Source organism: Prinia subflava, chromosome 8 (assembly GCF_021018805.1).
Source record: "Prinia subflava isolate CZ2003 ecotype Zambia chromosome 8, Cam_Psub_1.2, whole genome shotgun sequence".
In the NCBI taxonomy this organism is placed as follows: domain Eukaryota; kingdom Metazoa; phylum Chordata; class Aves; order Passeriformes; family Cisticolidae; genus Prinia; species Prinia subflava.
This window is the reverse complement of record NC_086254.1, coordinates 20,714,302-20,741,974: the sequence shown is the minus strand read 5'-3', so window position 1 is coordinate 20,741,974 and position 27,673 is coordinate 20,714,302. Positions and strand designations below refer to the sequence as shown.

At 48.5% G+C, this 27,673-nt stretch overlaps 1 protein-coding gene across 14 annotated transcripts; it reads left to right on the top strand.

The window, feature by feature from the left end:
* Nucleotides 1–99: 99 nt before the first annotated feature.
* On the top strand, nt 100–27,062 carry MAP3K14 (mitogen-activated protein kinase kinase kinase 14). 14 transcript variants are annotated; one of them, XM_063404052.1, is made up of 18 exons: nt 100–257; nt 7,906–8,178; nt 8,725–8,794; nt 10,953–11,163; nt 11,278–11,874; nt 12,896–13,033; nt 15,133–15,262; nt 15,934–16,065; nt 16,486–16,590; nt 17,688–17,851; nt 18,204–18,354; nt 18,931–19,278; nt 20,510–20,616; nt 21,900–22,044; nt 22,585–22,685; nt 23,776–26,085; nt 26,167–26,221; nt 26,278–27,062. In XM_063404052.1, the coding sequence occupies exons 2-16, from the start codon at nt 7,926–7,928 to the stop codon at nt 23,938–23,940; spliced, it is 2,817 nt and encodes a 938-aa protein (XP_063260122.1). In that variant the 5' UTR covers nt 100–257; nt 7,906–7,925; the 3' UTR covers nt 23,941–26,085; nt 26,167–26,221; nt 26,278–27,062. The 14 variants fall into 14 exon arrangements, with proteins under 14 accessions (XP_063260122.1, XP_063260121.1, XP_063260119.1 ...); XM_063404051.1 differs by lacking the exon at nt 26,167–26,221 and adding an exon at nt 26,141–26,166; XM_063404049.1 differs by lacking the exon at nt 26,167–26,221 and adding an exon at nt 26,141–26,166 and having other exon boundaries at nt 26,250–27,062.
* Nucleotides 27,063–27,673: the final 611 nt, after the last annotated feature.

The window sequence follows — 27,673 nt, the reverse complement described above, 5'->3', positions numbered from 1 at the left end:
CATGGACAGAGCGGTGATTGGGCGCGGCGGGAGGAGAGGCGGGGTCAGGCGGCGAGACAGGGCGGTGATTGGCTGTTCGGAGACAGGGGGCGGGGCCATGACTGGGTGCCGCCTGTCAGTGAGCGGGAGCTGCCGAGGAGGCCTGAGGGGCCGCGCCGGGTTGTTCCGGGCGAGCTGGGTAGAATCGGACCGGGCTGGACGGGGCTGAGCCGCGCCGGGCCGAGCCGTACTGAACTGTGCTGTGTCGTGCCGGAGCGGTAGGTGCGGGCCCGGCCACCGCCGCGGAGGTGGGATCCGGGTCCGGGGTGCGGCGTTCGGTCCGGGAGCCGCAGGGTGCATCTGCCCGGTAGGGCCTGGCTGAGCTTCCGCGGCTGCCGGCGGGAGCAGCGTGTGAGGAGCCCCGGCCCAGCCGGGGGCTCCGAGCGGCTGATGGGCTCTCCGGGCCCCGCCGCAGCCGCTCCCGCCGCAGCGCTGCGTGTGTGTGTTGGGAGCGTGGCTGTCACTGCGCTGCCCGGCACCTTCTCGAGTCTGCGGCCCCCGGTGCCCTGAGCCCCCGGTGCTCTGGGCAACCCGACTTGCTGATCTCCTGGTGCCCCTCAGTTCCCTGAACTCCCGGTTCCCCGGGCTCCCGGTGCAGGGACTTCGTTGATCGCTGACCCTGGAGAGAGGAGAAGGAGGCAGGATTAGCTCAGCTCATCACAATACAACCGAGCCAGGCCTTAATTCACCTGAACTACCCGGTTCTTTTCATTCTGAGCGTCCTTTTGACACAAGTAAATGCCTAATTATTACTTTTATTTAAAGGTTAAAATGTCTCTTTGCTGATTAATAAGTTGCTGGTGTGGTTGATCTCAGATGCTTCCTGTTAGCTTTAACTGGTTACATTAGAAATGTGTGTTGAGTGCTCCGCACATGCACGACACAGCAGTCTGAAACCGGCACCTATAAACAAAGTCTGAATTTCTTTTTCGACTGGCTTTCTAAACACTTTTATGAGTAATAAGTTGCACTTTTATGCTGTGACATTAGTGATAAGAATAATTGAATTGAGTGTGCCTGTAGTGAGCTGCTTTATTGCATTTTACCTCAGTTGAAATGTGTTATTGGCACAGCCACCGGATTCCTTGGGAATGAGTCACTTGCTATTAACTATTAAATTTTAACTGTATTAAGAGACTGAATCTTGTAGAGCGCTGTGAAGGAGCATAACAAACAAACATGACTGAAAACCTGAAGGGTTTGTGGGACCTTATCCAACACCACTGGAGTTAATGAACTTGAAGTTAATGAGTCTGTCCTGAGTGTTCTTTCTGTGTTAAATGGGAGGGAGTAGAGCTGAGCTGTTGTAGCAGTGATGAGGTGCTGTATTGTTATCATTATTATTGCCAAGAAGATGGAGGCAAAGTGACCATAAATTAGCTTTCCTTCTGTGACTGTTGAACTTTGCTGGCAAGTGTCAAATGTGGTGGTGGAGACAGAGGGTTCAAGGCCTGGAGGACAGAAGGATTTCCAGGTTTTGAGATGAGCAGCTGGCTGGGGGAAAAGAGCCCTGAGTTAGGAAAGGGTCTGGAGATGCTGGGAGAGGGAGATGAGGATGCCTGGAGCGACAGACACGTGGGAATTGTGTCTGTAGGAGCCTGGGCTTTGCTGATCACAGTTTAGTGACCTGGTGATCAGGGCCCTGGAGAGCATGGACCTTGTCTTGCCTAAAGGCAGTTCTGTTCCACACTTCATGTGCGAGTTTGTCTCCTGAGAGTCTTCTCAGACTGGACAGTTAGAAATCATCCCAGTCAGTTCATATTTTGACTTGATAGTATGAAATCATTACAACTGAATTGGCAGGACCAATCATAAATTAAGATCATGTAGATCTGCTTCTATCTATACTAAATTTAACCAAATTTTAGGTTGGTTTTGCCTGGCATCCCAGCCTTACTGCTTCCTCATACATTTACATGGATTTTATAAATGTGATTGAAATGTACAGCTGCAAAGCAGTATAAAGTAACAACTGGTGACAGCCTGGCCCCACCTGCTTGGGCAGAATTGATTTTCAGGTGTGTCTGTGGTGGTTGGTGGAAGTTATACCTTTAGGTGCTTTATTGTATCATTTTGTCATAGTTTAGGAAATACTTTCACAAGTGGGTTGTCAAAGCCACGATGTTGTTAAGCAGTGGCCTGAGAGCTGTGTGAGGAAACAAATCCTTATCAGGCTGAAGTTTGTTCTGATTATTTCTGTTGTCCTTTTTTACAAAGGGGTTGGGAAAAACTGGCCATTATTTGAGTGAATGGGCTTGTGGTGCTGTTTGTAAACACTGGGAAAGTGGTGTTCATATCTTCGTTCTGCAGCATGAAAAGAATTGTTCAGGGGGGAGCTGTGCTTGAGCTGTCCTCGAGGAGATGAGGATAAAGGTGTGTTTGGGTGCTTTTAGAAATCTGCTGATAATTAAAAACCCAGCCAAATGTTTCCCTGCAGATTTTGTAACCAAACTATTGCAATATCTTAATGTCTGCCAACCCAAAAAAACAACAGAGGCTCATTATCCTGATGTTTACAGTAAGCAACACAAGTGGCTGAAACAGGATTTGGGAGTATTTACTATCAAACCACTTTAAAGAACGTGTTTACACACTGCCTATCGTTTGTAATGTGATGTGCTAGTACATAGGGCTGATAGTGCAGTGCTTCAAACAGGCACTTTGTGGTGCTTTGGGGAGAAGGTTTTAGCTTTCCCTGGTGCTCCTCAGGTAAACCTGTGGATACACATGAGAGGGAACAGAGGGGACTGTGCAGGAGCCCCTGGAATGGCCGCATGGGTCACAGTGGTTATTGAAGGGGAGGTGAAGGCTGAGAGCTCCCTGGAATAGCAACTGCTGCTCTGACTCACCAGGATTTTAATCAGTCAGGCATTCTATTTATTTTCACTTTGGAGCTCTTAGATACACAAGGGAAGTCTCTTTCCCCCTCCCCCCCCCCCCCCCCCCCTTTAGACATGTTCACTTAAAGCAGCATCAAGTGTGTGTTGAGGTCGGGGGGGCTGTTGAGTGCTACAATTGGTTTAAGTCCCTTCTGACACAAACTGAAACTTGTCCTGCTGACAGCTCTGAGCAGTTTAAATCTCCACCCCAGGCCTGGGCTACAGTAACAGGCCTTAAACTGCCTCAGCCAAAACCGGAACTGACTGAATTTCAGTTCCATCTGAAACGTGGGCAGGCAAGGAGCCCATGGGTGGCATCCAGGCAGAGAGGAGGCAGGGATGGAGGGCAGTGGTGCCCGGGGTCTGAAGGGTTGTACAAACAATTATGGAATGGTTTGGGTTGGAAGGGACCTTAGAGTTCATCCAGTTTCACCCCCTGTTATGAGCAGGGACACCTTCCACTATCCCAGGGTTCTCCAAGCCCTGTCCAGCCTGGCCTTGAATCCTTCCATCCATCTATCTGTCTGTCTGTCTATCTATCTATTTATAGATGATCTAAAATATGTATACAAAGTATGTACATAAAAAGCATATATGTATACATACATGCCTTTGGCCCCCAAATTTTTAATGTGATTTATCCATGTAACAAGTACAGCCTATTTTTTTTTTCCCTTTGGAGGAATCTGTTCCTTGACAAGGTTTGGTGGATTTGCACAGGGATTTTGCAGCTAATACCCTGTGTATGTTCTTTTGGCTGCAGACTTGGCACTTTCTGCCATACTCACTGACAACTGTTAGGACTGGAAGGTCCCCAAAAGGTGTGTGGTGTTCTTCTCAGTTGGCATTCCCTGCTCCAGTGATGCAGAAGTTCCTGGCTCTTCCCAGCTGTTGCTTTGTTGTGGTGGTCAGCAAAGCAGCGTGGCCAAAATGCCCCTTGTGTTTCATCAAACCAGCAGCAGCTGCAAAGGCAACCTGAGTTAGTGCTCTGTGCACAGAATTCCTCTCAGTAAGGAAGTGGGAAAACCTCACTGAGACAACATGTTTTTTTATCTTCTTTCCTTTCAAACTAAATGTCAGTGTGAAACTGCTGCTGAATGGATACACTCAGATGACAAATAATCTCCATTCTGTGAAACTGACTTAGGAAGTCTTATGTATATTTTAAAGCTCTTTCCCAAATCTTTTTTGACAAAATGTGTGGGCTGGTCCTCAAAGCATTAGCTGAAATTCTCCAAAAGCCATTGACCAGAGCTGTTGGAGCCGGGCACATCATGCAGGATGTGTGTGTGGAGTGGTGCAGTGTTTGCATGGCTCTTGTCCAGCTCTGAGTTTCTCTCACAACGATTTCATGAAACACAGAAATACATTTTAAGGTCCGTGCTCCAAACATCTTCCAGTTGAGGTGGAAGGGCTGAAGAGGGACTTGTTTAGAGAAGGGAGGAGGAGGTTTTAAAGGAGCAGAAAGCACGTGGTTATCTCTTCTATTAAGGATGTTTGAGTGTATCTCGTTAATTCTGACTCCCTTCAAGTCTCAGGTGACCTTATCCGGTATTTTAGTTTCTCCCACACATTAGTTGAGGGAGGAGTTGCCATCGGAGCGGTGCCTTCACAGCACAACTGAGACTGTTTGGCTTTCATTCTGTAAAAATACACTTTCTATTTTACAGCAGTGGGAACCAACATTAGTTAACCCGAGGTGAGTAAACTCTCAGTGAAGATAAGGAGCAAACAGGCTTTAAGCTGATATCAAAAGCCCATTGTGGGTTAGGAGGGCAGTATCCACTCTTATCTCTTGCATCATTACCTGAGTTCCCCTTTCTGCCTTGAAAATAACGAGCCCATCACATGTCCACAGAAGGAAGAAAGTCCAGGATATGGAAATCAAGAATTACAGCTGCGTCTAAGTGAGCTGGCTGAGGGAGAGGAGGTTTTGAAAACCAGAGAAGCAGTTCTGGGTAGGACACAGCCACCCTCGAGCTCAGGAACATGAAGCTCCTCATGCTGCTCATCTGTGCCTTGTGTCTGTACAGGAAGCTGTGCTCATCCTGGAGCACATAAACAGGCAGGGGAGCCGCAGCTCCAGAGTGTCTCACGTGGGTAAATCCTGCTCTTACTGGGCTTCCTGTGGATCCACAGGTACCCACGTGCTGCTCCTCATGCTGCCTTTTATCTGGAGAAGGGCTGTGGGGTGGGTCTGGGCAGAGACCAAGTGCTTGTGTCTGAATTAATGGGACTCAGGAGCTCTGTGCACCTCTCTTTGCCCCCTCCACGTGCACAGAGATGAGTCAGGCCTGTTCAGTTCTGAATCACAGAATCGCTGAGGCTGGAAAAGACCTCCAAGGTCATTCAGTCCAACCTTCAACCCAATCCCACCGTGCCCACTGAGCCGTATCATGAAGTGCCATGTCTGCTTGGTTTTCAAACACCTCCAGTGATGGGGGCTCCACCATTGCCCTGGGCAGCCCATGCCAATGCCTGAGCAGCCTTTCAGTGAAGAAATTTTCCCAATGTCCAACTTGAACCTCCCCTGACACAACTTGAGCCCATTTCCTCTTGTCCTGTCTCTTGTTTCTTGGGAGCAGAGCCCAATCCTCAGTTGGCTTCAACGTCCTGTCAGGAAGCTGTAGAGAGCAAAAAAATCTCCCCTGAACCTCTTTTCTCCAGGCAGAATTTAAAACTTAAAAAAACCCCCCTATTAAAAAACTTAAAAAAAACCCTTCAAAAACTATTTAAAAGTTCTGATTGCTTATTTTTAATCACAGGTTCTGCCCACCACACTTTGGCGTACACACCATAAAAATAGTTGGCATTTGAGTTTTCCAAGGACTGAAAATTGTGCAGTAACAGTTAAACCAGGCTGGGCATGCAGGTTCTGGTCCCGCACAGCCCCACAGACCTGAGTCACACATTAAACTGCCTGAGCTGTGCCCGGGTCGAGGCCGTTGCTCACAATTACTGCCTCGGTCTCTTTGAGTCTGCAAGTGAGGTAGAGCTTTGTTGACTTTAATCTCAGTTATGTTTCCTTGTTATTCTTTGTCATTTCAGAGGGTGACAAGGACTTGCAGTTTTGTTTCTCCCCTCTCTCTGTCCTCCTTTGACTCAGCCAAGAAGGGACTTGTAGAAATGTGTATTTTTTGGCAATGAGGACTGGTTTGCACTGAAGGACCTTGAAGGTGAGGGGAGGGCAAGGAGAGACAGAGTTAATGCAAGTCAGGAGAGAGTGAGGATAAAAATAACTCTGAACTTGTCAGTTTGGTCACTGGTGGCTGGGTTAGTCATCTGGCAGGCTCTGCTCCTGCTGCTCCAAGGGATTATTTTACAGCACTGAGAATTGACATAATTTCTGTAGAGGAGAGGGAGCGGGACGGCCTAATGAGTGGGATACTGTCATCAGCACTTCTTTTGCACAGCAGCTGTTCTCTGTTTGGCCGCTGAATGTGGTCATTGTTGACTTTCCTTGTATACCTGCCAGGTTGTTAGGTGACTCACAGCACCAAGGTTCATGGACTTGGCTCCCAAATGCCTCCCCTTTTCCTTGGTGGTCCTTCAGGCATGGAGCACCACCCACTCATTTTGTCATTTTCCCGATTCATCTCTGTTGCCAGGAGCCTGTTGGAGTAAATGTCCTGTTTCCCCAGGCAGCTGCTCAAGGTGGGGAAAAAAGGAAAGAAAAAAGGAAAAAAAATAAAGGAAGAAAGATTTGTGCAGATTGAAGCTGATGAGCCTCAAGGTGTGCTCCTGTAATGGTGCTGATATCTGTTTTCCTGGCCCCTGTTAAAATGTCCCTCCTTGTCCTATCCTGGGTTTGTGGTACTTAAACCCATATACATTACCCAAGGTTTCTGAACTTCCGTGGGTTGTTAAAGGGTGGAAATGTTCATTTTAAGGTTTTACACTTGTGCTTTGGGAGGACTGGCACAAGAAAGGGATCTCTGCATTTAGGGGCATCAGAGCACTTTGTGGTTCATAAGGAAACAACTGGTTTAACTTCTCCAGAATCCAAGGTGAGGGCATCAGGGCTACACCAAAGCTGTATTCCCCAGGGGCTCGTGCTGTAGGGGGCTCCTCACTCTCCATGTTGCTGATTTTCACCCCTGGGTGTCCCCATCCTGCCCCTCAGTGCTTTGCTTCCGTGCTAGGTTATGCTTCTCCCTTTATCCCCAGCTCCCTTCCACCTTCCCCTGTGCTACCAGCTGGCCAAGGTTTGGCCTGTGCTGGGACTTGTTTGGAGCTCCATTTGTGTTCGTGGTCAGCTCACAGCCTGTGCTGATCCCCTCCCCAGCTCTCAGGCACAGGGATCTGTTCCAGTACTGTCACTGTCCTCGATCCAACCCCAACTTCCATGGATCCTGCACTCTGGAAGAGCTCCACTTCTGATGGGCTTGGGCAGGATTGCAGAAGTTGTTGGTGATGTAGAGGGAAGGGCGTGAGGGAGGATCTGTGGAGGGGCAGGTTGGCTGTTGAGCCTGGCTTCACTGAGGGAGAATGAGGAATGAGGCTTTGAGGATGCCTGAGCACAGGGATAAAGGGAATTCGCTGGGTTCATGGGCATTCATGTGGTGTGAGAGCACAGTGTAATTTCCCCCAGGTGCACTCTAGGAGAACTTTCATGTCTTCCCTTTTTTTCGTTTTTTGGGGATGAATATTCTTCCTGTGTAGTGATATGGGAGTTCCTTCTCCTCCTTGGTTTTACTGTTTATATTTAAGCTAAGGGAATATACCAAGAATTAAATTTCTCTGAAACCCATGTCGTTTCATATTTTCAGTCATGAGAATGTTGAATATTCAGATCTTCAGTGGCCCAAGTCAGAAATGGAAGACTGGCACTCCAGGGTTCTTCTCCAGCTCAGAACATGGGCCGGACCTTGATTTGAATTATTTATTAATGTGATACTTTCAGGAGCCTCCTGTTTCTCATGAAGTTGAAGCTGCTTCTGTCTGTGAAGTGTTTTGACAAGTGTTTTGTTTTTCTGTTCTTGCTCAGTGTCTCTCTGAAGCTGGGAAATGGCAGTGATGGGAATTGCATGCCAAGGAGCTCCTGATCCAGCCGTCAAGCACAAAAAGGAGCTCACGGCTGCCGAGGGGCTGAAGGAGACAGTGAGTGAAAAGCAGAGCAGTGTTTGCAAAGTAGAAGATTCAGAGAAGGTCATCTTTCACAGTCAGTGGAAAATCCTGAATGATGTAATCACCAAAGGAACAGCAAAAGAAGAAACAGAAGGAGGCTGTGCATCAATTTCTATTATTGCCCAAGCAGAATGTGAGTAGCAGGGCGGGCTGCGCTTCATTGAGAAAAAGGAATGTGTAAAGAGGGATGAGATTTCACTCCCTCGGCGCTCCTGGAGAGCTGAGACCAACTCTATTTGTAATCCCAAGTGGGGTGGAGCTGATGACACATCCCAGATTCTATTTAGGAAGCTCATGAAATCTCCTAATAATATGGCAGCATCCACTGAATAAAGCATAAATAACAGACCAGCCTGAGGCCCGTGCACCTCGACCAGATCTGTGTCCTGTGGGTCACCTGTTCTTAGCTGACTTCTGAAAGGTGTTTAAAAGAGGGCATAAAGAGGAGGAAACCAAAGCAAAGCTGTCATCTGGGAAAGAGCTCAGGGATCAGGAGAGAGCTGGGAAGCCTCCTAATTGTGGGGGAGGAAGAATGTGGTGTGGGTGGTGTGACATGACTGTGCAGTGATTGTGTGGATCACTCATTTAGCACAGTGGTTGAGCTGTTTAAGTCCAGTTGTTACTGGGAGAGACTTTGCCTAGTTTAAGACAAGTGATGATCCTGGTTTTTTCCACACAGGTGAAAACAGTCAGGAGTTCAGCCCCACTTTATCAGAGAGATCCTTTATTGCCCACAGTAAACGTTACAGGTGAGAGACCTCTTGATACAAACACTCCTTTTCACTGTTGTCTGCTGACTTGTCCTTGTTCCAAATCACCCTGGCTCTCTACACTTAAAATATTTTTCCAAAAGCACTACTGTTGAAATTAGCTCTTCAGTCTGAGGTCTGGTAAGAATGTGTCTTTCCCAAAACATCTTCCTATCAGGAAAAAATACAAGTTTAGGCACAAACTACTTGAAACACCTTGGCTTGTCCTATTGTCAATGCCTGCAGATTTACTGCCCTTGTAGCCTTCTGCCTCTGTTTCTGGATGGTCACATTGGTTTTGCAATGATTGATTTTTTTTTTTTAAGTTTCATTGGCTTGAAGTAGAAGGATCCAGGGAAAATTTTCAGACTTTTTGAACTAAACTGTGTTGATGCTTTTGAAACTGTTACACCATCTGCTGAAAAGCTGTGTGAAACCTGGGCTGCTGCTAGAAGGAGTCCTCAGAAAAGGGAACAGCTTAATTTCTTGGAAGGATAAAAGGGGATGAGAGAGAAACTTTGCCTCATGGCAACATCAGCAACAGGAGTTGTGAACACAGAGAAGCTGGAAGTGGTAAAAGGGACAGTGACACTTGTGATGGACAAGTGGAGGCCTGGGAATTGCTTTTCTGGAATCCCCTGGGAGTGAGCTGCTTCTTCCTGAAGATCTTCCTGTTGGGGCACGTACTGGAGCTGTCTTACACTCTGGAGCCCTGCTGGGCAGCCCCAGTGCCCTGAAATGGTGACTGGGGTGCAGAATTAGGTGCTGTTTCCTGGTGGCTTCAGACACTTTGTGGGGTGTGTGGTTTGACACTGCCCAGTGGCTTTGTTATGTGGTCCCATGAACCATTGGAAGAAGTGCAAAGTGACCCATTTCTGAGGGGTTTGATGTGGGATCTGGGGTTTCCTGGAATGCCCACCAGCTGTGTGTTCAGGCTTAAGGCACTGATGCCATCAGCCAGAACTCTACCTATGGCATCTTTTAGCACTAAAACATCAGGAAAAGATGGAGAGAGTGGCTGTGCCCTGCATCACTGATCAGGAAAGGCAGAGGAATGTATCAGAACTGTTCCAAGTCAATGGAACAATTGCTTCATTTGAAGATCAAAAATCCTGTTTTCTCTTCAAACTTAATTTAAAAAATCTAACTGCTATGATTGGTATTGAATCATAGCATCATAGAATGGTTTGAGTTGAAGGGAACCTTAGAGACCATCTCTTTCTGACCCTGAGTAACTGCAGACAAATACCCCTCCTGAGAGTTCATTTCTTTGTGCAGACCCCAGTGGAGTGTTATGTATATCTGCATTCTTAGAAATCATGTTGCAGTATTGGGCTTTACAAGCCAGCACTTTTTGGCTTCTTGAAGCTGTTTTATTCAAGTGCACTCAGTCATCCCCCTTCTCTGTGCAAAGCTCTTTTCCTTCAAATTAGAGCAGGCACTGATATTATGAACACATTTATTAATTTTAATAATTTTTTAAAATAGACTGCATTTATCTATTATCTCTATATTCACTAGAAATCAACCACAAACTGTCTGAGAGCAGCCTGGAGACATGCAATGCTTTTCCCACTACGTTGCTATGTTCATAAAAGAGACATAAATAAAGCTGGAGAGGGAATTTGGACAAAGGGGGACAGGACAAGGGGGAATGGCTTCCCACTGCCAGAGGGCAGGGATGGATGGGAGATTGGGAAGGAATTGTTCCCTGGGAGAGTGGGCAGGCCCTGGCACAGGGTGCCCAGAGCAGCTGTGGCTGCCCCTGGATCCCTGGCAGTGCCCAAGGCCAGGCTGGACAGGGCTTGGAGCAGCCTGGGACAGTGGGAGGTGTCCCTGACATGGCAGGGGTGGCACTAGATGGGCTTTGAGGTCCCTTCCCACCCAAACCATTTTGTGACTGCACATTCCAGTCTTGTTCTTCCACGATTTGTAAACCCTGGAACACTTTAATGTTTTGCTTCCCCCACACCCCACCATTTCCTTTATACAATGCCAGAGGTGCTGCTGTGCCTGGAGCTTGAACTTACCCCTGTTAAAAGGCAAGAAGTTGTGTTTTAGTTCTCTGGTGAGTTAGCAGGGTGGCTGATTCCCTTTCTGTGGGTCAGAGCTGTGCTTGCACTGTCCCGTCTCAGAGCCCTGCTGTTCTGGTTTCCAGCAGTCGCTCGGACAGTCTCGATCACATCCCCAACAATGTGGCCCATGCCACGGAGGGCAGGATGGCCCCCACCTGCAGAGGGAGGCACCGGGGCAGGGCCAAGAAGAAAAGGCACAAGAAGCGATCCAAGCTGAAAGGACAACCTGTGGCTGCTGGCAGAAGAAGTCCAAGAACTCCAGAACAGGAGAGCTGCACCCCAATTCCTGTCCAGGTGAGAATCTTCAACCTTCCTTTTGTACTTTACCTGCAAACTCCTAACAGCTCTTGGGTGAATTTTGGCGTCCATACTGAGGTTCCTGCTCAGCTGTTTGGTTTTGTTTTCTAGGAGGATGAATCCCACCACAGTACTCTTTACAGAAACAGTTTTTGGGTTCCTGAATTTAACAAGGACTTGGGCTATGATCCACTGTCTTTTGAGAAGCCTGCCCATGCCCCTTTTTCCATGGGCAAACTCCATTCCCCAAGGAGCCAATACAAAACTGAACTGCACAAGCTGATCAGCCCTATTCAGTGCCTTAATCATGTTTGGAAACAGAGGGACACTGTTCCCCAGCCTGAGACTCTCCATCCCTTTCCCTACAACATCCTTCCCCCCCATTTCCCACGTGTGGACAATCCTCTCCATGCCATGAAGCAGAATGCTCTGGACACATACTTCCATGGTGACCTCAACTATCAAGACAGCAATTTATCTGGCCTAAACTTAGAGTATAATTTCACCAAAGGCATCAACCAGTCCATGCAAACCAGTTCAGACAAGCTTTCTGTGGAAGAATATTTGGTAGATGCCTTGAAGGGGAGCGTGAGTTTTGGTGAACCACAAAATTTAGCCAGCCTGGCCAAGACATGGAGAGGAGGTGGGCTGGAGCTGAAGGAACAATTCCATGAAGCAAGTGAAAATGAAGGCGTGCTGCTGAACGAGGTGATCTGAGCCACACTCTGGGCTGTGGGAGGCAGAGTTTCTCCTGGGCTTTGGGAGAGGGATAATCTGCATTTGTGTGCTTGCTTCTATAACTGCGATTTCTGAATGGTTCTGGATCTGGCTGGAGCTGCCAGATAACGATGCAGAGTTGTTTTCTGCAGGAATTGAAGGCCTGCCTGTCTCAGACTGCTGGCTCCATGCTGTGCTCAATCACCAGACATGCAGGCCTGTCTCTGAGTGGTGGTTCTGTGCTTAGTCAGTCTTCAGCCATGTCCTCTGTTTGCTGGGGAGGAGCCCAATCTGTTCAGCCAGGCTGCAATATTTATTGGCTCTGAATGAACTGGAGTGTGACAGAAACCAGGGCTGGGTAGAAGGGGAGGTGCAGGAGGCCTCTGCTGGGACCAGCAGCTCCTGCAGCATCCCCTGCAGCATCCCTCAGCACCTGGGATGCTGGGATACAGAAATGCATTTGAATCCTAGGGACATGGTTCACTTCTTCTGAATTCAGTTCTCTCTCAACACCTTAAAGTCCTCCTGGAGGACTTCCCTGGGGTCAGTGTGACCCTGTCAGTATGGTCTGTGAGGTTCAAGGTGTCCCTTACCTGCCTGAACGTGTTCACACTGACACCTAAGGCACAGTCTCCATCTACTGACTGCAGAGGAGCTTTAACGCAGTGTCTGCATTTAGTCACAGGAATCTGGGTTAGTTGTAGGATTCAGCTTTGCAGTTATGTCCTGCATGAGAAGGGAGGAACACAGAGCTCCAAAGCCATCCACATCCTGGTGGCCTTTCTTTAAAACACTTGTTTAGAACCACCAGAGCCCACAGAAATCAAGTAGGTTGTTCCTGTATGGTTTCATCTCAAGCCTGTGGCAGAAGTAATCTTGTACTGGGTTTTCTAGAGAGGTGATGTGCTATCTGTCCTTGTGCTGCTTCTGACAATATTGGTCTCTGTCTGTGCAGCTCCACATTTAAGTGTCTCTTTCCCTGCTTCATCTTGTTTTCTGTTTGGATTTCCAGAAGCTGAAGCCGGTGGATTACGAGTACCGAGAAGAGGTTCACTGGACCAAGTGCCATGGTTCCTTGGGCATTGGCTCTTTTGGGGAAGTGTACAAGATAGAGGACAAGCAGACAGGATTTCAGTGTGCTGCCAAGAAGGTAATTCTGTGTGAGAGAAGAGGGGTCCTGGCAAGACAGCACATGGAGAGAAATCTCTTCCCAGGTCCTCTTTAGGACCTTGTACAGTCATGGTGAAGTGCTGCTGTTGTGTCCAAGGAAAAACTTCAGGGTGATGGCAGAGAGAGAAGCAGATGGAGAACCTGTATGTGCACAGGGGCCAAGCTCAGCAGCCAGAAATAAGCTCATTTGGCTTTAAAGTGTGCTGAAAGAGATCCTGAATGCTGAGGCAAGAGTGGAGATTTCTGAATGATTGTGAGTGACTGCGGGGGAGCAACAGCCACGTGGGTTGTCTGTTATCTGACTATTCTTATCTCAAACCATGTCTGGTGTAAATGGTTACATGGCAGGTATTTATTTCCCTGTTGGAAAAGGAATAAAGTAGGAAAAACCCAAGGCAGTCAGTAGGCTCTGAAAACAGCTTTCATCTCCTCGGTGTTAGCTGCAATGCTGGCACGTTGTTCTGAGGTGATGCTGTTCCAGATGCAGCAAAGGATGTGTGTTTTTCCAGAAGCTGGCACTATCATCTATTGTACTCCAGGATATGCCATTGTCAAATGATGTAGAAAGTGTGTGGAGTATAACTTGGATCAGGGCATTGATTTGTGGGCTGCTGTGGGGGCCTCAGGGATGCAGACAGAGGGATAATGCAAGGAGATGAGGAAAATGTAAACTATTTTATTTGAACTTACACTAGAATAATTTCATCACCCCTGTGAACTGATGTTTCTCACATTACTTCACTAGAAAACTTCACTAAGTATGTGGGAAGTGTTTGCCTTGAGTACAAAAATATTATGTGCAAAAAGAACCATAACATGCATTTTTCAATTGAAAATGTTCATTTTTCCCCATTTACACTGGGTCCAGCTTGCTGTGCTCCCTGTGGAAAGATGTAAGTGGCAAGACAAGTGTGTGTGTATTTATTTAACCATTTCATAACCATTCAGTTGTCAGCTATAGAAACAATCATCTCTCCAGCATGTAGAAAATTAATTCCCGTTCTGCATCCTCACAGTTCAGGTGTGAAATCTTGTGGTGATATGATACAGCCAGCCTGTTTCCTGTCAGTGTGTAGCTATTTAAATGTATTATCCATTTGGCAAATCCACAGTCTCAGGAGAAATAGCTGCTCCTTGTGGGGTGTATTTTCAGGAAGGAAGATGGTTGTGCTGAAAAGGGAAACATGGAAGTAGGAGAAGCTGAAGTCTTTCAAAATGTCATTTCCTCCCAATTACTGAAGGCTAAATGATGCTTCTTTAGATCAGAATTGCATCTTCTTAGATCACACACTGACAGCAGAGAGCTCTAACATGCAAATTGGACACTCCTCTGTGCTCTCTTAAATTTCCATGAGTAACTGTCTCCAGTTCCTGCTGCCTCCCTGAGACAGGAGGGCACTACCTCACCTTCTTCACCAGACTTGGTGTTGGAAGCACCTGCTCTCCAAATTCTTGAGATGAAAGAAAACCAGCTATAGCTGGATTGCTGACAGAGAAGAAATGTGATGCATCTTTTTCCCACCAGAATCTTCATGACTCATGTTTTCCTTCTGGACTTCAGCAAATTCTTGTTTTATTTAGTTTGGCTGAACTTAGAGAATAAAGTTTTTCTTTAACCCTTTGCAGGATGAGTACCACCTAACAAGGTGATCATGCAGATCATGGACATATTTTGTATTCCCTCCTGCTTTGGGGAAGCTGAATTTTTGCCAAGTTTTGCACCATCCCCAGGTTTTCTTTCCCCTCTTTTTCATAAAAGCAGAATGTTCAGTTGTCAAATTATCTTTTTGCTGAGACAGAAATTACCTTCCTCCTGAAGGGTACCCGTCCTCAGCTGTAATCTGGAGTTATTGCAAGCTGGCATCTCTTGTGTTGGATCTTCACTTCCCTTACACATTCAGGGTTGATCATCCCAGTGTTCCCACTGCTTCCTGCACTCCCTGAGTTCTGTTAGGGAAGGTCACAGAATTAAGTCTGGACAAGACCTCCAAGACAACCAAGCCCAATTTACCCATCTGGTGCCTCTGCCCTCACCAGAGAGGGAGAGCTGTGTTTGCTGAGTGCCTCCTGTTTCCGTAGGTGCAGGTGGAACATTTCCGTGCCGAGGAGCTGACGACGTGCGCGGCCGTGACGAGCCCCAGCGTGGTGCCCCTGTACGGGGCCGTCAAGGAGGGCCCCTGGGTCACCATCTTCATGAAGCTGATGGAGGGTGAGCATGGAAGCACTGCTGACACTGTCCAGAGCACACTGACCTCCTCTTCCCCCTGCCCCAGTATGAATCTCTTCGTTCCCCAAAGCATCCAGAATATTCCTGGTGTGAATTCCCGAGTGGGCTGGGATGGGTGTGTGTAATCCCTGCAATGGGCTTGCTGTGGGGGGAATAATTCCCAGTCCTGCCTCACTCCAGTTCAAGGTGTCTCTTTTTCACAGTAAAACACAGCTGGGGCTGGTTTGTGCTTCCTGTTGATTTGCAGGACACCAGTGGAGCACGTTGCCCTGGAGAAGGAGATACTTACTGAGCAAACCTAGGTGATTCCATTGCCTGGTGCTCTTTTTCTGGCCAGAGCCATGGAAAACAGGCTGTGAAGATGAGCTGGTGGGCAGTAACACCTAGAAATGCCTGTTCAGATCACAGAGCAGTTGCTTTTGCTCCAAAGCAACACTGTTAAACTGACACTAACAAGAAACCATATGAGCAAGGCCTGTTTTGTGGGCAGCAAAAGCTCTGGGAATAAACAAAAGGAACAGAGTCATGTGTGGAAGACATGTTCTGTCAGACCTGGAAAATCTCATTTTTTCCATTGAAACAACCAGGACTACTAATGATGCTTGGGAGAATTTAAAGATAAGCTAACATGGACTCCCTGGATTCCTTTCTAGGTGGCTCATTAGGGCAGCTCATTAAACAGAGTGGCTGCCTGCCAGAGGACAGAGCCCTCAGCTACCTGGGCCAGGTGTTAGAGGGTCTGGAGTATCTTCATGCTCAAAACATTCTCCATGGAGATGTCAAAGGTAGGAAGGTGTTTGAAGTACCTTGTTCTTCCCTTTTCTTAGAAGAGGCAAACTGCTTGGAGATTAAATTATGGGGTTACTCACTAAAGTTGTGGGATCTACTTACTAGATTTTCAGATCTATGTTTGAAATTAGAGTTTCCCTTGGTTCTAGACTGCTGGGAATATCATATTTGTTACTTCTTCTTGTCACCCCATGGGTCTGCCAGGCTGCTTGCCCAGGCTGCCTCACTGGGCTACAAGAATCTCCAGAGCAGATAATTGGTAGTTTATAAGAGATAATTACACCTCTGTACTTGCTTAAGCCAGTGACAGGAGAAATAAATCCTTTGGGCTTACAAAACTGTAGTTCTGTGTGCTTTTGACTGTTTTTCCCATGTCCTGATGCAGAGGAGACTAATGGAACCCTTCTCATTGGCAGCGGAGAACGTGCTGCTGTCAGACGATGGCAGCAGGGCCCTCCTGTGTGACTTTGGCCACTCTGCTCACCTGCACCCCGACGGGCTGGGAAAGTGCTTGGTCACAGGTGAGGCTCTGCTGCTGCTCTTCTGAGGAATTGCCCTTCTGACTCATTCTTTATCGTGAACATTTACGTGTGGCTGGTTTGCAAGCAACTGCGTTTTCCAGGCTGAGCAATGCTCAGGGTGTCTCGTTTGTTGCTATTACTGTGAGGCACCCCACTGACATCCAAAATGATCTGAAATTTGGGAGCTGATGGTCCTTATCCCTCAGGCTAGAAGGGTTTTTGTAAGATTATGTCAGCATGCTGCGTTCAGTGTTTTGTTCCTTCAAGAAATCACACTGAAACCTTAAAATCCTACTCTGACTTGTTGTGTAACCTCACTAAATATTAGGGAAGAGTCCTGACCTCCAGTAAAGCAAAATTCCTTTTTTTTAAACAATTAAGCTTACCCGTACTTCTTCATGCAGCTGTTGAAAGAGATGGGTATGTTTTCTAAAGTCAAGCTCATGTTTTGCCTCCCAGATTTGCTTGAAAGGGAAATTTAATCCCTGTACTATGTATAAGAGATGGGTCTGAGAGGGGACAGCTTTTACGAACACACAATGCTGCTTTTTGGGTTCAAGATGGAACCTCTCCACTATGGAGAAAAGCTGGAAGAGCTCAGATTGTTCAGCCTGGAGAAGAGAAGGCTCCAGGGAGACCTCAGAGCCCCTTCCAGTGCCTAAAGGGGCTCCAGGAGAGCTGGAGAGGGTCTTGGAACAGCAACTTGGAAGGACAGGGCAAGGGGGAATGGCTTCCCACTGCCAGTGGGCAGGGCTAGATGGGATACTGGGAAGGAATTGTTCCCTGGCAGGGTGGGCAGGCCCTGGCACAGGGTGCCCAGAGCAGCTGTGGCTGCCCTGGATCTCTGGCAGTGTCCAAGGCCGGGCTGGACAGGGCTTGGAGCATCCTGGGATAGTGGAAGGTGTCCCTGCCATGGACAGAGGTGGGGCTGGTGAGCTTTAAGGTCACTTCCCACCCAAACCATTCTGGGATGAATGAAGCTGACATGTCTCTCACTTTAGCTGAAAAGAGAGGGATTCTGCCTTAGGCCTCCTACCAGTGGCACTGGAGCAGCTCTCTTGCCTGCATGCAGTGAGTTTCCTCCTGGATGCTTTTAGGGAACTACGTGCCTGGCACAGAGACCCACATGGCCCCAGAGGTGGTGATGGGGAAGCGCTGTGACTCCAAGGTGGACGTGTGGAGCAGCTGCTGTATGATGCTGCACATGCTCAATGGCTGCCACCCCTGGACCCAGTACTACAACCACCCCCTCTGCCTGAAGGTGAGTGCCCCAGCCCCTCTGCAGTGTGGGCAGGTGAGCAGCCAGAGCTTGTTATTGCTGGCCAGGGCCCACTGGCCTCGGGGTGGATGGCTGGGAGCCAGCTGGGCATCTGACAGCATGCCAGCCTTGCTTTGGGAGCTGAGCATTCCCTGCTCTGCTTGGGCTGTTCTTCTGTACCCTGCTCAGGACTTGGGTGTGACTTTTGAGCCATTCAGCTGTAATAAAATTACTGCTCAGGTCTCACTTAATGCTTTCATTTCAGTTGGAAACGCTGTCGGGGTGGGAAGAACCTTCCTGAAATCAAATTAAGCCTCTCTGGTCTAACCTCTTTCACTTCCTGTTTGTTACACAGATCGCTAAAGAGCCGCCTCCTCTGAGGGAAATTCCACCTTCCTGCAATCCTCTCACTGCTGAGATTATTAAGCTGGGGCTGGAGAAGGAACCTCTGCACAGGGCATCTGCATCGGAGCTCAAAACTAAGACCAGTGTGGCACTGGAGGAAGGTAAAAATGTCCTGATGGAACTGATGCAGCTGAGCCTTCATATTCCCACTGGGAGAGTTGCTGGTGCTGTTCCTTTGGGAAGCAGCAGTCTGTTTTATTGCCCAGTATATCATTTTCACAGCGTATTTTGGGTTGATGGCTTTTGCTGCAGCCAAGTGTTTGTCATTATCAAATGATAATTTCCTGTGGGCTGTCACATGCTCTTCTTCCTTCTGAGCTGGAGGAGGTGAGCTCTCTGTGGCTTTGTTCAGGTGCTGTGCCTGGGCTCCTGTCAGCTGAAGCATCAGCTGCAGCTGCAGAGCCCGGTGTGCAGCAGAGGCTCATTGCATCCTTAGCTGTAACTCATACTTGTGGTTCAGTCTTGCCCCTGACACCATCACTAATTTATTTCAACTTAATCCTGCTGGGTGATTCTGTAATACAGCAAGAATTTGTGGAGATGATCTGTTTTTTTCTTTTGAGGAAGCTGGGCATTTTGTAGCAAATACACTTCAAAAATTCTTACAGCAAAGGAAAACTTTTACCTCTTTTATTGCTTTATTTGACAATATTTGTATCTTTTTTGTTTTTTTGTAGTGGGAGGTGTAAAAAGCCCCTGGAAAGGTGAATACAGAGAGCCCAGACATTTATCTTTGAATAAAGAAAACAGTGCACAGACATCCCTGTCCCCCCTGAGCCCAGTTTCTGAGACTGGTTCTGACCCAAAACTGTCAGTCAAAGTTTCCTGTGCCAGCCCTGTCCTACCACCTCCATCTCTGGAGCAAACAGAGGAGGTTGAGGGAACCCACTGGAATGAGGGCAAGGAGTTACCTGAGCCCTGTGATCCCCCACCTCTCTCCTCTACTCCTCTGCCCCTGAAGAGCTGCAGCCACGTGGAAAGAGCCACAACCATTTCAGAGCAAGAGCTTCAGCAGCTGGAAATTGGTGAGCACTAGGCTGGGGGAGGAATTCAGCTTTTTTTTTTGCTTGAGAGCAGGATAAAAATACAGCTGCTTTCTCTTGGCTTGTTGACAGTTATTTTTGGGGTTTCAGCTTGGATGTCATTTTGCTCATAGTTCCTTTCTTGTTACACAAATTGCTCAACCTTCCTTCAAAATACTAAAACTAATAGCTCTTAACCAATTAAAGTTGCCACAAAGGGAGTGAACAGAATTTCCTCCCCCTGAAGAGGGTGGAACCTTCTGAGAGAGGTGCAGGAATCCCCTAGAAAACAGCCTGTTTCAGACTTGTGCTTGTTTGCACTGTGCAAACAGTGTCAGAATTCCAAATTCATCTGGAATTTTAGGTTCAAACATCATTTCTTCTTTTATTATTTTTAATTGAAGTAAGCCAAGATGAAAATAAAGGAATGGCAGATGTCGAGCAAAGCAGTGCAGTTAAAATCAGCCTGCAACTGTTTTGTTCTGGGCATTGGAAAACCTACAGCCATCAGCCAAGGAATTTGGTTACAACAGCAATCCAGAGTTTGAAAACCAGCAGTAAATTCAGTGTGGAAATCAGTGATTTGTCCAGTTCCATTGCCCCAGTATAACTCTGCATGTCACTTTTTTTTTTCTCCCATATTTTCTAGCCTTTTGGAGTGAATTGAAAACTTCCAGTTAGGAAGAATGTAGTTTGAATTGTAACTGTGTCAGGAAACTGTGAGGATGAGGAATTTTAGGGGTTGCTGATGGGCAACTTCTTTCTCAAATGGCTTTGGGTCTCAGCAGCATCTTAGAAGCTGGCTATGTATGGGATATCTGGATATTATCAGGACTATTTGCAGTATTTATAAGTACTTGTATCCAGATAAGGGAGTACAAACATCCAGACACTTGTGAGAGCTGAGTGCATGAGTTTGACCTTTCCCTGATAATGTGGATGGATCTAGAATGACATCTCACAGGAGACATAATGGGCAAGAATTGGTAAATTTGAGGTGCTGTTTTGCATGTTATTGCACAATCCATCTCCTCTTGGCTCAATTTCTCTGTGTCCCAGTGCTGGCTGTGGCCTCTGCATGGCAGAGTTGTGTGTAGGGTTTTGCTGGCACAAATATGAGTGTTCATTAAATATTGCTTAAGAGTTTTGGGTATTAATTGCAGAGCAGGGAGTAGAGCAGGGAGGCATGGAAGGAAACACTGCAAATGTCTCCCTTCTCTTCCTTTTGCTGCAGAACTGTTTCTGAACAGCCTTTCCCAGCCTTACTCTCTGGAAGAACAAGAGCAAATGCTTTCGTGCCTCAGCATCGACAGCCCCTTTGTGTCAGATGCCAGTGAGAAGGTGAGTGGGGATGGATGGGGGTGGCCTCTTGGGAAAACTGGAAGCTGTGACCAACAGAAATCTGGAATTTCTCACCTTTGCTGCTGCTTTCTGACACCAATTTTCTGGGGAGCACCTTGAAAAGAAAGCTTTGCTCATGCCCGTTGGGGTGTTGAGGGTTGTAGCTGTGCTTTGGTTCCCTGTCCACGTGGATCTCCTGTGCTGTATCCTCACCAGAAGCTTCAAGTGTGTGGATACAGAAAACCTCAGCAGCCCTGTGTGTGCAGGAGAAGGGAGCTGGGGAAGCAGGGATGAAGCAGGAGCTTCACCCAGCAGCTGTGCAGGGTCTTCTTCCTGGCCATGGCCACCAGTGGGAGGTCTAGGGAAACACCAGGAGAGTAGGACAGGAAAACAGAGACTCAAATCTTGGGTATTCATTCCCAGTCTATGGATCTGTTCTCCATGAACTTATTTTAACCCATTGCTACTAATGAATACATAGTCCTAGTTATAGAAATAACAATTTTAATTAGATTGGTTTGTTCTCTCTGGTGTTCCTAAGGTAGGGAATACCAGTGAGGAACACTGAATAAGCCTTGTTGGACCAGGGAAGGACAAAGCCCTTCAATCACAATTTTCAAAGACATTGAGTCCCAAATTTCTGCATCCTGTCATCTGCAGGAGTCAGTTCTGGTTGGGAGCAGCTTTGTGTCCTATTTTTGTCTCTCTTCTCAGTCTTCCAGAGCTTTTTGAGGAGAACTGAGGGAGTGAGTTCTGCACAGCTCAGCTGTTGACACACACAGTGTGCAGTGTGGGATCTGACTCTGCCTGCTTTTTCCCTCTAACACCTACCCCATACCTTTAACCTGACTTCTGACTGGTTCAGACCACTGTGCTGATGTCAGATGGACTGGAACAATACAGACCCTTCCCAACAGTGCAGCAGCACAGGGTCTGTGGTTGGTTTTGTACAGTTAATTGTTTTTCCTGTGTGTTTCTAATGTCAATAAATGACAAATACTTTAACTGATGCTTAATTCTCCTGCCAGTCAGTACAACCCCTCTTTTCTCATCCAGCTTTTCAGCTCATGACTGATGTAACTATTGAGAATATCTGATAATGTCTGTGCACTGTTGCACTGCTATCCATTCCCTTTCCCAGATGGCACATAGATGTTGACTAAGAACCAACCTTAAATCCCTCTGTATTTCCACCTTTTTCCTCCTCACCTTATTTTAATGCTCATCTTCTGCCAGCCCATTTTCTTTCAGAGCCTTAGACAAACTTGTGCTTACTCCTGCAGAACTCCATGAAGGCTTCTCACAGCTTGAGGGACACCATGAGCTCTGGGATCCATTCCTGGAACAGCCAGGCAGACGGGCAGAGCTGCAGCTGGAACAACCTGCTGAGCCGCAGCCGGCACACGGACACCCCCAGCTGCTTCAACGGTGGGTCTGCATCTCCCTGCCTGGGATAAATGGCCAGCAATCACCTTCTCACTATCCAGACAGGCTGGGTATGGAGTTTCTGAGCTCCTCTTGTCCTTCATTGCTGTGCCAGCACAGACCCCCCTGAAGGTGGGTTGTGAGGAGCCCCAGTCTGCCCCAGCCACAGATGGGTGGAAGGCACTGGGTCTGTACAGTAAAATCCAGGGAAGTTTCTAAGCACACAGAGCCTGTGTGCCCTGCCTCATGCAGCTTCCATGTGCATGAAGTGTTTTATAACCACAACCATCTCCTCAGAATTTTGAGGGCATATTGTGCAAATTAATACATCGCTTCAGTTACTTTCTTGCTAAATGCAGCTCTGCTCTGTGAGTCATTGCTGTCTGCAGCAAGCTCCATGCTCAGCAAAAAACCTACATAAATTAAATCCTTAATGACAAAAATGAATTTTTCCCCATGTGTGTGCCTTGTCAGTCAGTTCTGCTGTGGACTGTGAGGTCCTCATGGCTCAGCAGAGGTTAAAGAATCTCTTGTGCATTCCAGGAGTGAAAATTCAGATCCAGTTGCTGAGTGGAGAAAATTTGCACATCAGGGATTTCCACAGGACAAAAGTGGGAGACATTGCCACAGGGATAAGCAGCCAGGTGAGACACATTGGAGTTCAGTGCATGATTTGAGGAATGATTTCTTCCCTGCTGCAACCTCATAACCCCTGAATGCCAGGGAGACCCAGGAGTGGTTCAGGGATCCTTAGGACACCTTTAGAAGCAGAACCTCAGTGCTGCTGTTGTGAGTGTGGTACCAGAGGATGTTTTCTGAATCATAGAATCATTCAGGTTGGGAAAGACCTCCAAGTTCATCAAGTACAGCCTTTGACCAAATCCTACCAGGCCCACTAAACCATATTTCCAAGTGCCACATCCACTCATTTTTTGAACCTTTTCAGGGATGGTGATTCCACCACTGTCCTGGGCAGCCTATTCCAATGCTTATCCTCTCTTGCAGTGAAAAAATTTTCCCTATCTGGCCTAAACCTAGTACCAAACCTGAACTGTAAACCAGTGCCAATTGTCAGAGTGACTGTGGGGATCTATATCCTAGAAAGCATCTGTGCTGCAGCTTGAAAAATCCTGCTCCTCAATTATAAACTCTTTCCCCTCTTCCTAAGGAATCATTATATAGCTTTTTCATCATGAGCAGCAGCATCAGCTCAGGGAAATGAGCTGTGTTTGGCTGGGGTGCTTCCAGCTTGTTCTGTTGGAGATGTTGGCACACTCCTGTGAACCTCACTGTGGGCTGCTTTGGCTGTTCCTGAAAGAAACCCTGGAGAGTGTCTGTGGGACTGTGACTCATCTGAGTGTAAAATGGGATTGTCTCTAAAAGATAACACCAGCCCAGAAAATGTTCCAGTGGTGCCGTGGTTATCTCTAGAATCTGTTCTTGTGGACATCACAAAGCAAAATACCTGGAGAGGAGCTCAGGTGCCCAAACATGGGCAGTTCAGGAGCCCCCAGCCATGGCCCAGAGCTCGGGGAAGCACTTTGGCAGCAGGGTGGGCACTGCCCACTCCAGTTCTGAGGTATTTTCTTATGAGAGGAGTTCAGGATGTTCCTGCCAAGCACGAGATCCTCCCTGCGAGCTGTTCTTGTCTTGGGCAGCTGGGTGTGACGGAGGGCTGTGATGTTCTGGGGGAGACTGGAGGTGCCACTGAGCTCTGTGTGTTGTGCTCTGCAGATCCCCGTGCCTGCCTTCAGCCTGGTGACCAAGGAGGGGCAGCCTGTGCACTACGACATGGAGGTGCCCGACTCTGGCATCGAGCTGCAGTGCACCCTGGCCCCCGACTGCAGCGTCAGCTGGGCCTGGCGCGTCAAGCACGGCCAGCTGGAGAACAGGCCCTGAGGCCCTGCCTGCTTTGGAGGTTTGCACCTTGTGCAAAGAAGGAATTGCAAAAGCATCTGACCTCCCCTGCCGTGGAGCACCAGTGCAGTGGCTGCTGTTCGTGCTGCAGCAGGATCACAGCTCACTGCCCTCAGGCCTCACTTCTGTTGGCTCTTCTGATCCACTTCCAAGACGTGTCCTGAGCTTAGACATTCCCCAGGACATTGGGAATTGCTTGTTTTGGGTGTGTTAGAGCTTGAGAATGGTAGGTGGAAATTCCTCGCTTTTCAGAGGAAGGAGGTTGTGCTTTCCAGGAGAGCAGGGGGATTGGGTGAGAACTCCTGCTCTTGCTCCGAGGTGAGGTTGGCCCTCGCTGGGCTTGCCCAGAGGAGGAGTTGGGTGCCCTCAGTGCAGCTGGGGTTGGTTGTGCCGAGGGGAGCTGGCTGACTTCTTCCAGCTGGAGGAGAAGACATTTCTGTAGGCTCTGGGGAGCATCATCTCCACCTCAAGCCTTTTGCATGGGGAGAATCGACAGCAGTCACTGGCTGGCTCTTGGTTTCACCTCCCACCTTTCCCCGCAGTCGCTTCCTTCTTGAATCAGAAAAGAACTTTGTTCCCAGAAAGAGCTTTGCTGGCAGCTCCCACCTGCAGGTCTCGGAGGAGCTGGTGCTCTCTGTGGTGTCCCTGGCAGGCAGGGCAGGAGGAGGGTACAGAATTCCTTGGTGGGTGGGTGGAGGGGTTGTTCCTCCATCCTGTTCCCACCTCTGATGTGGGACTTCAGGTGCACTGTCCCATCCTTGGAGGAGTAATGGACATCAGCTCTGTCAGCAGGGATAGGGCTGGATTTTATTGCAGTTTATAAAAATCTCGCTCCCAGCTCCCAATCCAGCCCAGTGCCCCAGTTCTGTGAGCTCAGCCTGGCCTCACAAGGCTTCCCACTCCTCCCTTCACTTCAGACTGGGTTTGCTGAGTGGGATGGGCAGCTGGGCCTGGAATGCCTTAAGCTTTGAACAGGTTTTTTTTTACTGATTTGTGAATGTTTGGAACATACTGAAACTTCACAGGTCAAGTCCAGGTGGGCGGGTGTCATTCGCCCTTCTCCATCCCAGAACAGATCCTGAGGGAGGTGTGAGCTCTGGGTGTGTTTGCTCAGGGCTGCTCCAAGGCTTGGCACACCTGGAAATCACAGTCCCTCCCTGTGGCTGTGGCTCTCCCAGAGCGCTGTGGCTGCCTCTGAGCAGGGGCTCTGCATCCAGCCTGGGCAGAGAAACAGCTCCCAAAATCCAAGGTGGGCTCTGCCAGGTCCATGCTGGTCTGGGAAACACAACGAGGCAGCAATGCTGGCAGCCTTCCCAAGGGAAGTTCACTCAGAAAATAGCTGGGAAAAGCTGAACTCTGAGCCTCCCTTTTCGAGGAGCAGCACTCCCTAAACAATGGATGCTCTTTCCCTTGGGTCTCCCAGAACATGGGCTGGTTTTGCTCTACTGGACAGTGACATCCCTGATCAGAAAACTCAAGGTGTGATGTAATAAAAAAGTGAGACTCATGAAGAAAAATTAAACCTGTCACCACTCTGGGTATAGTTTTTATAGCACTTTTTGTTCTAAAGCACTTAATATGTTGTCCAAAATAGGCACCTAATTATATCTACAATGCCATAGTCAGTCTTTTTAGTAAATAATTAACACATTATGCACATGTCTTCCAGGAGGGAGTGGGGAAAGAGGGATATTGGCTCGATTTCTTTTTTCAGATGCCATAAACTACTAAGAATTTAAGCTCTGGAGCAGGAGGGATCAAAGTGCCTCTTCCAGGGGTCCTGGGAGCTCCCAAGCAGAGGTTCAGTGCGTGCTGGCTCTTTTCATGAGCTTCCTCTGAAGGGGCAGGAGGAAAAGTATTGGTTGTTTCTGTGGGTCTGTAGTGATGTGTCAATCCCAAAGCATCATGTGTTGCATCCCAAAGGCTGCCCCTTGTGCCTCTGTTGCCTGGGGGATGCTCCCATGTCCTGGTATCTAACTCCATGCCCAGGAGCACCAGGGAGGGAGCAGCAGGGCTGTCTGCAGGACTCCTGGGCTCTGCATCTGCAGCATTAACCTGAACTCAGGCTGCCTGTGCGAGGGCAAGGAACCCTCCCAGGCCAAGGATGTTTTTGCAGGGCCCATGGAGGTGTCAGTGTTCCCCTGGGCCCATGGAGGTGTCCGTGTTCCCTGGGCCCATGGAGGTGTCAGTGTTCCCTGGCCCATGGAGGTGTCCGTGTTCCCTGGGCCCATGGAGGTGTCAGTGTTCCCCTGGGCCCATGGAGGTGTCAGTGTTCCCCTGGGCCCATGGAGGTGTCCGTGTTCCCCTGGGCCCATGGAGGTGTCCGTGTTCCCTGGTCCATGGAGATGTCCGTGTTTCCCGGTACCCTCACAGCAGCATTAGCCAGGATTCCCCCTCTTTGTTTTGTCCAAAGCCTTCAGCCCTGTTTTGCTGCCACCACAAGTGCCCAAGTGAGGCTGCAGGTTCCCAGCCCACAGAGCTTGGCCGTGTCACTGCTCTCAGGGTGGGACGTGGTGTCACAGTCCCTGCCTGGGGCCGGGCACCTTGGCAGCCCCACAAACCACTGGTGCCTTCCCAGTCCCTGAGCTGGGCTTCTCCTTTGGGACGATCTCCAGGGTGTGCTGCCAGCCAGCCTGAGCTCTCCCTGGCTCTCTCCTGCTGCCAGGACAGTTTCCTGTTCCCCGGGCTTGTCACTTGGCTGTGACAGGCACAAACAACCTGGCTTCCAGATGAAAGCAATACTGACAGCAGAAAGTCAGGGAAGATTTGCATTATCCTCGTTCAAATTTGGCTGGAGCTGTCAGGTTTCATAACAAGTGTTTAGAACAGAACCCCAGCTCAGGGTGGGGAGGACAAGTAGGAGTGATAAACACAGATGGCTCTTGTCGTGCAGCTCCTTCCGGAAGTCTGGAAAAATCCCTGTTGGTGAGGCGAGGTGCAGCTGAGGATCTCTTTGAGATGGGCAGTGGGGGAAGGTGCTGGAACGAGGAGCTTGTATGGAATGAATGACACTTTATAAAACTGTGATTTCTTGAAGTTAATGTTTTTGACCTGCATTTTCACAGGGAAAAAAAATAAAGCTAAAAAAATTTTTGTTTCTTGTCGTTGCTAGTGGTTTGATGTGTTGTCCCAGAGAACAAGATGCTGATGCTGAATAAGACATTTTCCAGGAAGAGGGGCCTGGTCTAATTAAACTCTGCTATATAATAATTATCCTTGGGTTTGGGAGATGCAGAAGTCAGGGAGGGTGCTGGCACTGCCCAGGCTCCCCAGGGAATGGTCCTGGCCCTGAGGCTGCCAGAGCTCCAGGAGTGTTTGCACAGCGCTGCCAGGGATGCACAGGCTGGGGTTGTTGGGGGGTCTGGGCAGGATAGGAGTTGGGCTGGATGATCCTTGGGGGTCCCTTCCAGCCCAGGATATTCTGTCATTCTGTGATTTCTGGGGCTCAAGAGGCAGCACTAACTTTGATAGACCTAAGCCCAGGCTTTGCTGAATATTCTGGCATCTCCTTCCAAGCCGTCCCTTGTCCTTCCTCTATCCTCTTCCTCTGTTGTAGGGGATTTGCTGCACTGGGAGCTGCTCAGTCTTGCCTCGGGAGGTGCAGGGGTGAGGCAGGCAGAGCTCTGGGGATCCTCCTCACACCTCCCAGTGCTGCAGGAGCTGTTTGTCTGCACGGAGCTGAATCCTTGTGGTAAACGAGCCCAGCGGGCTGGGG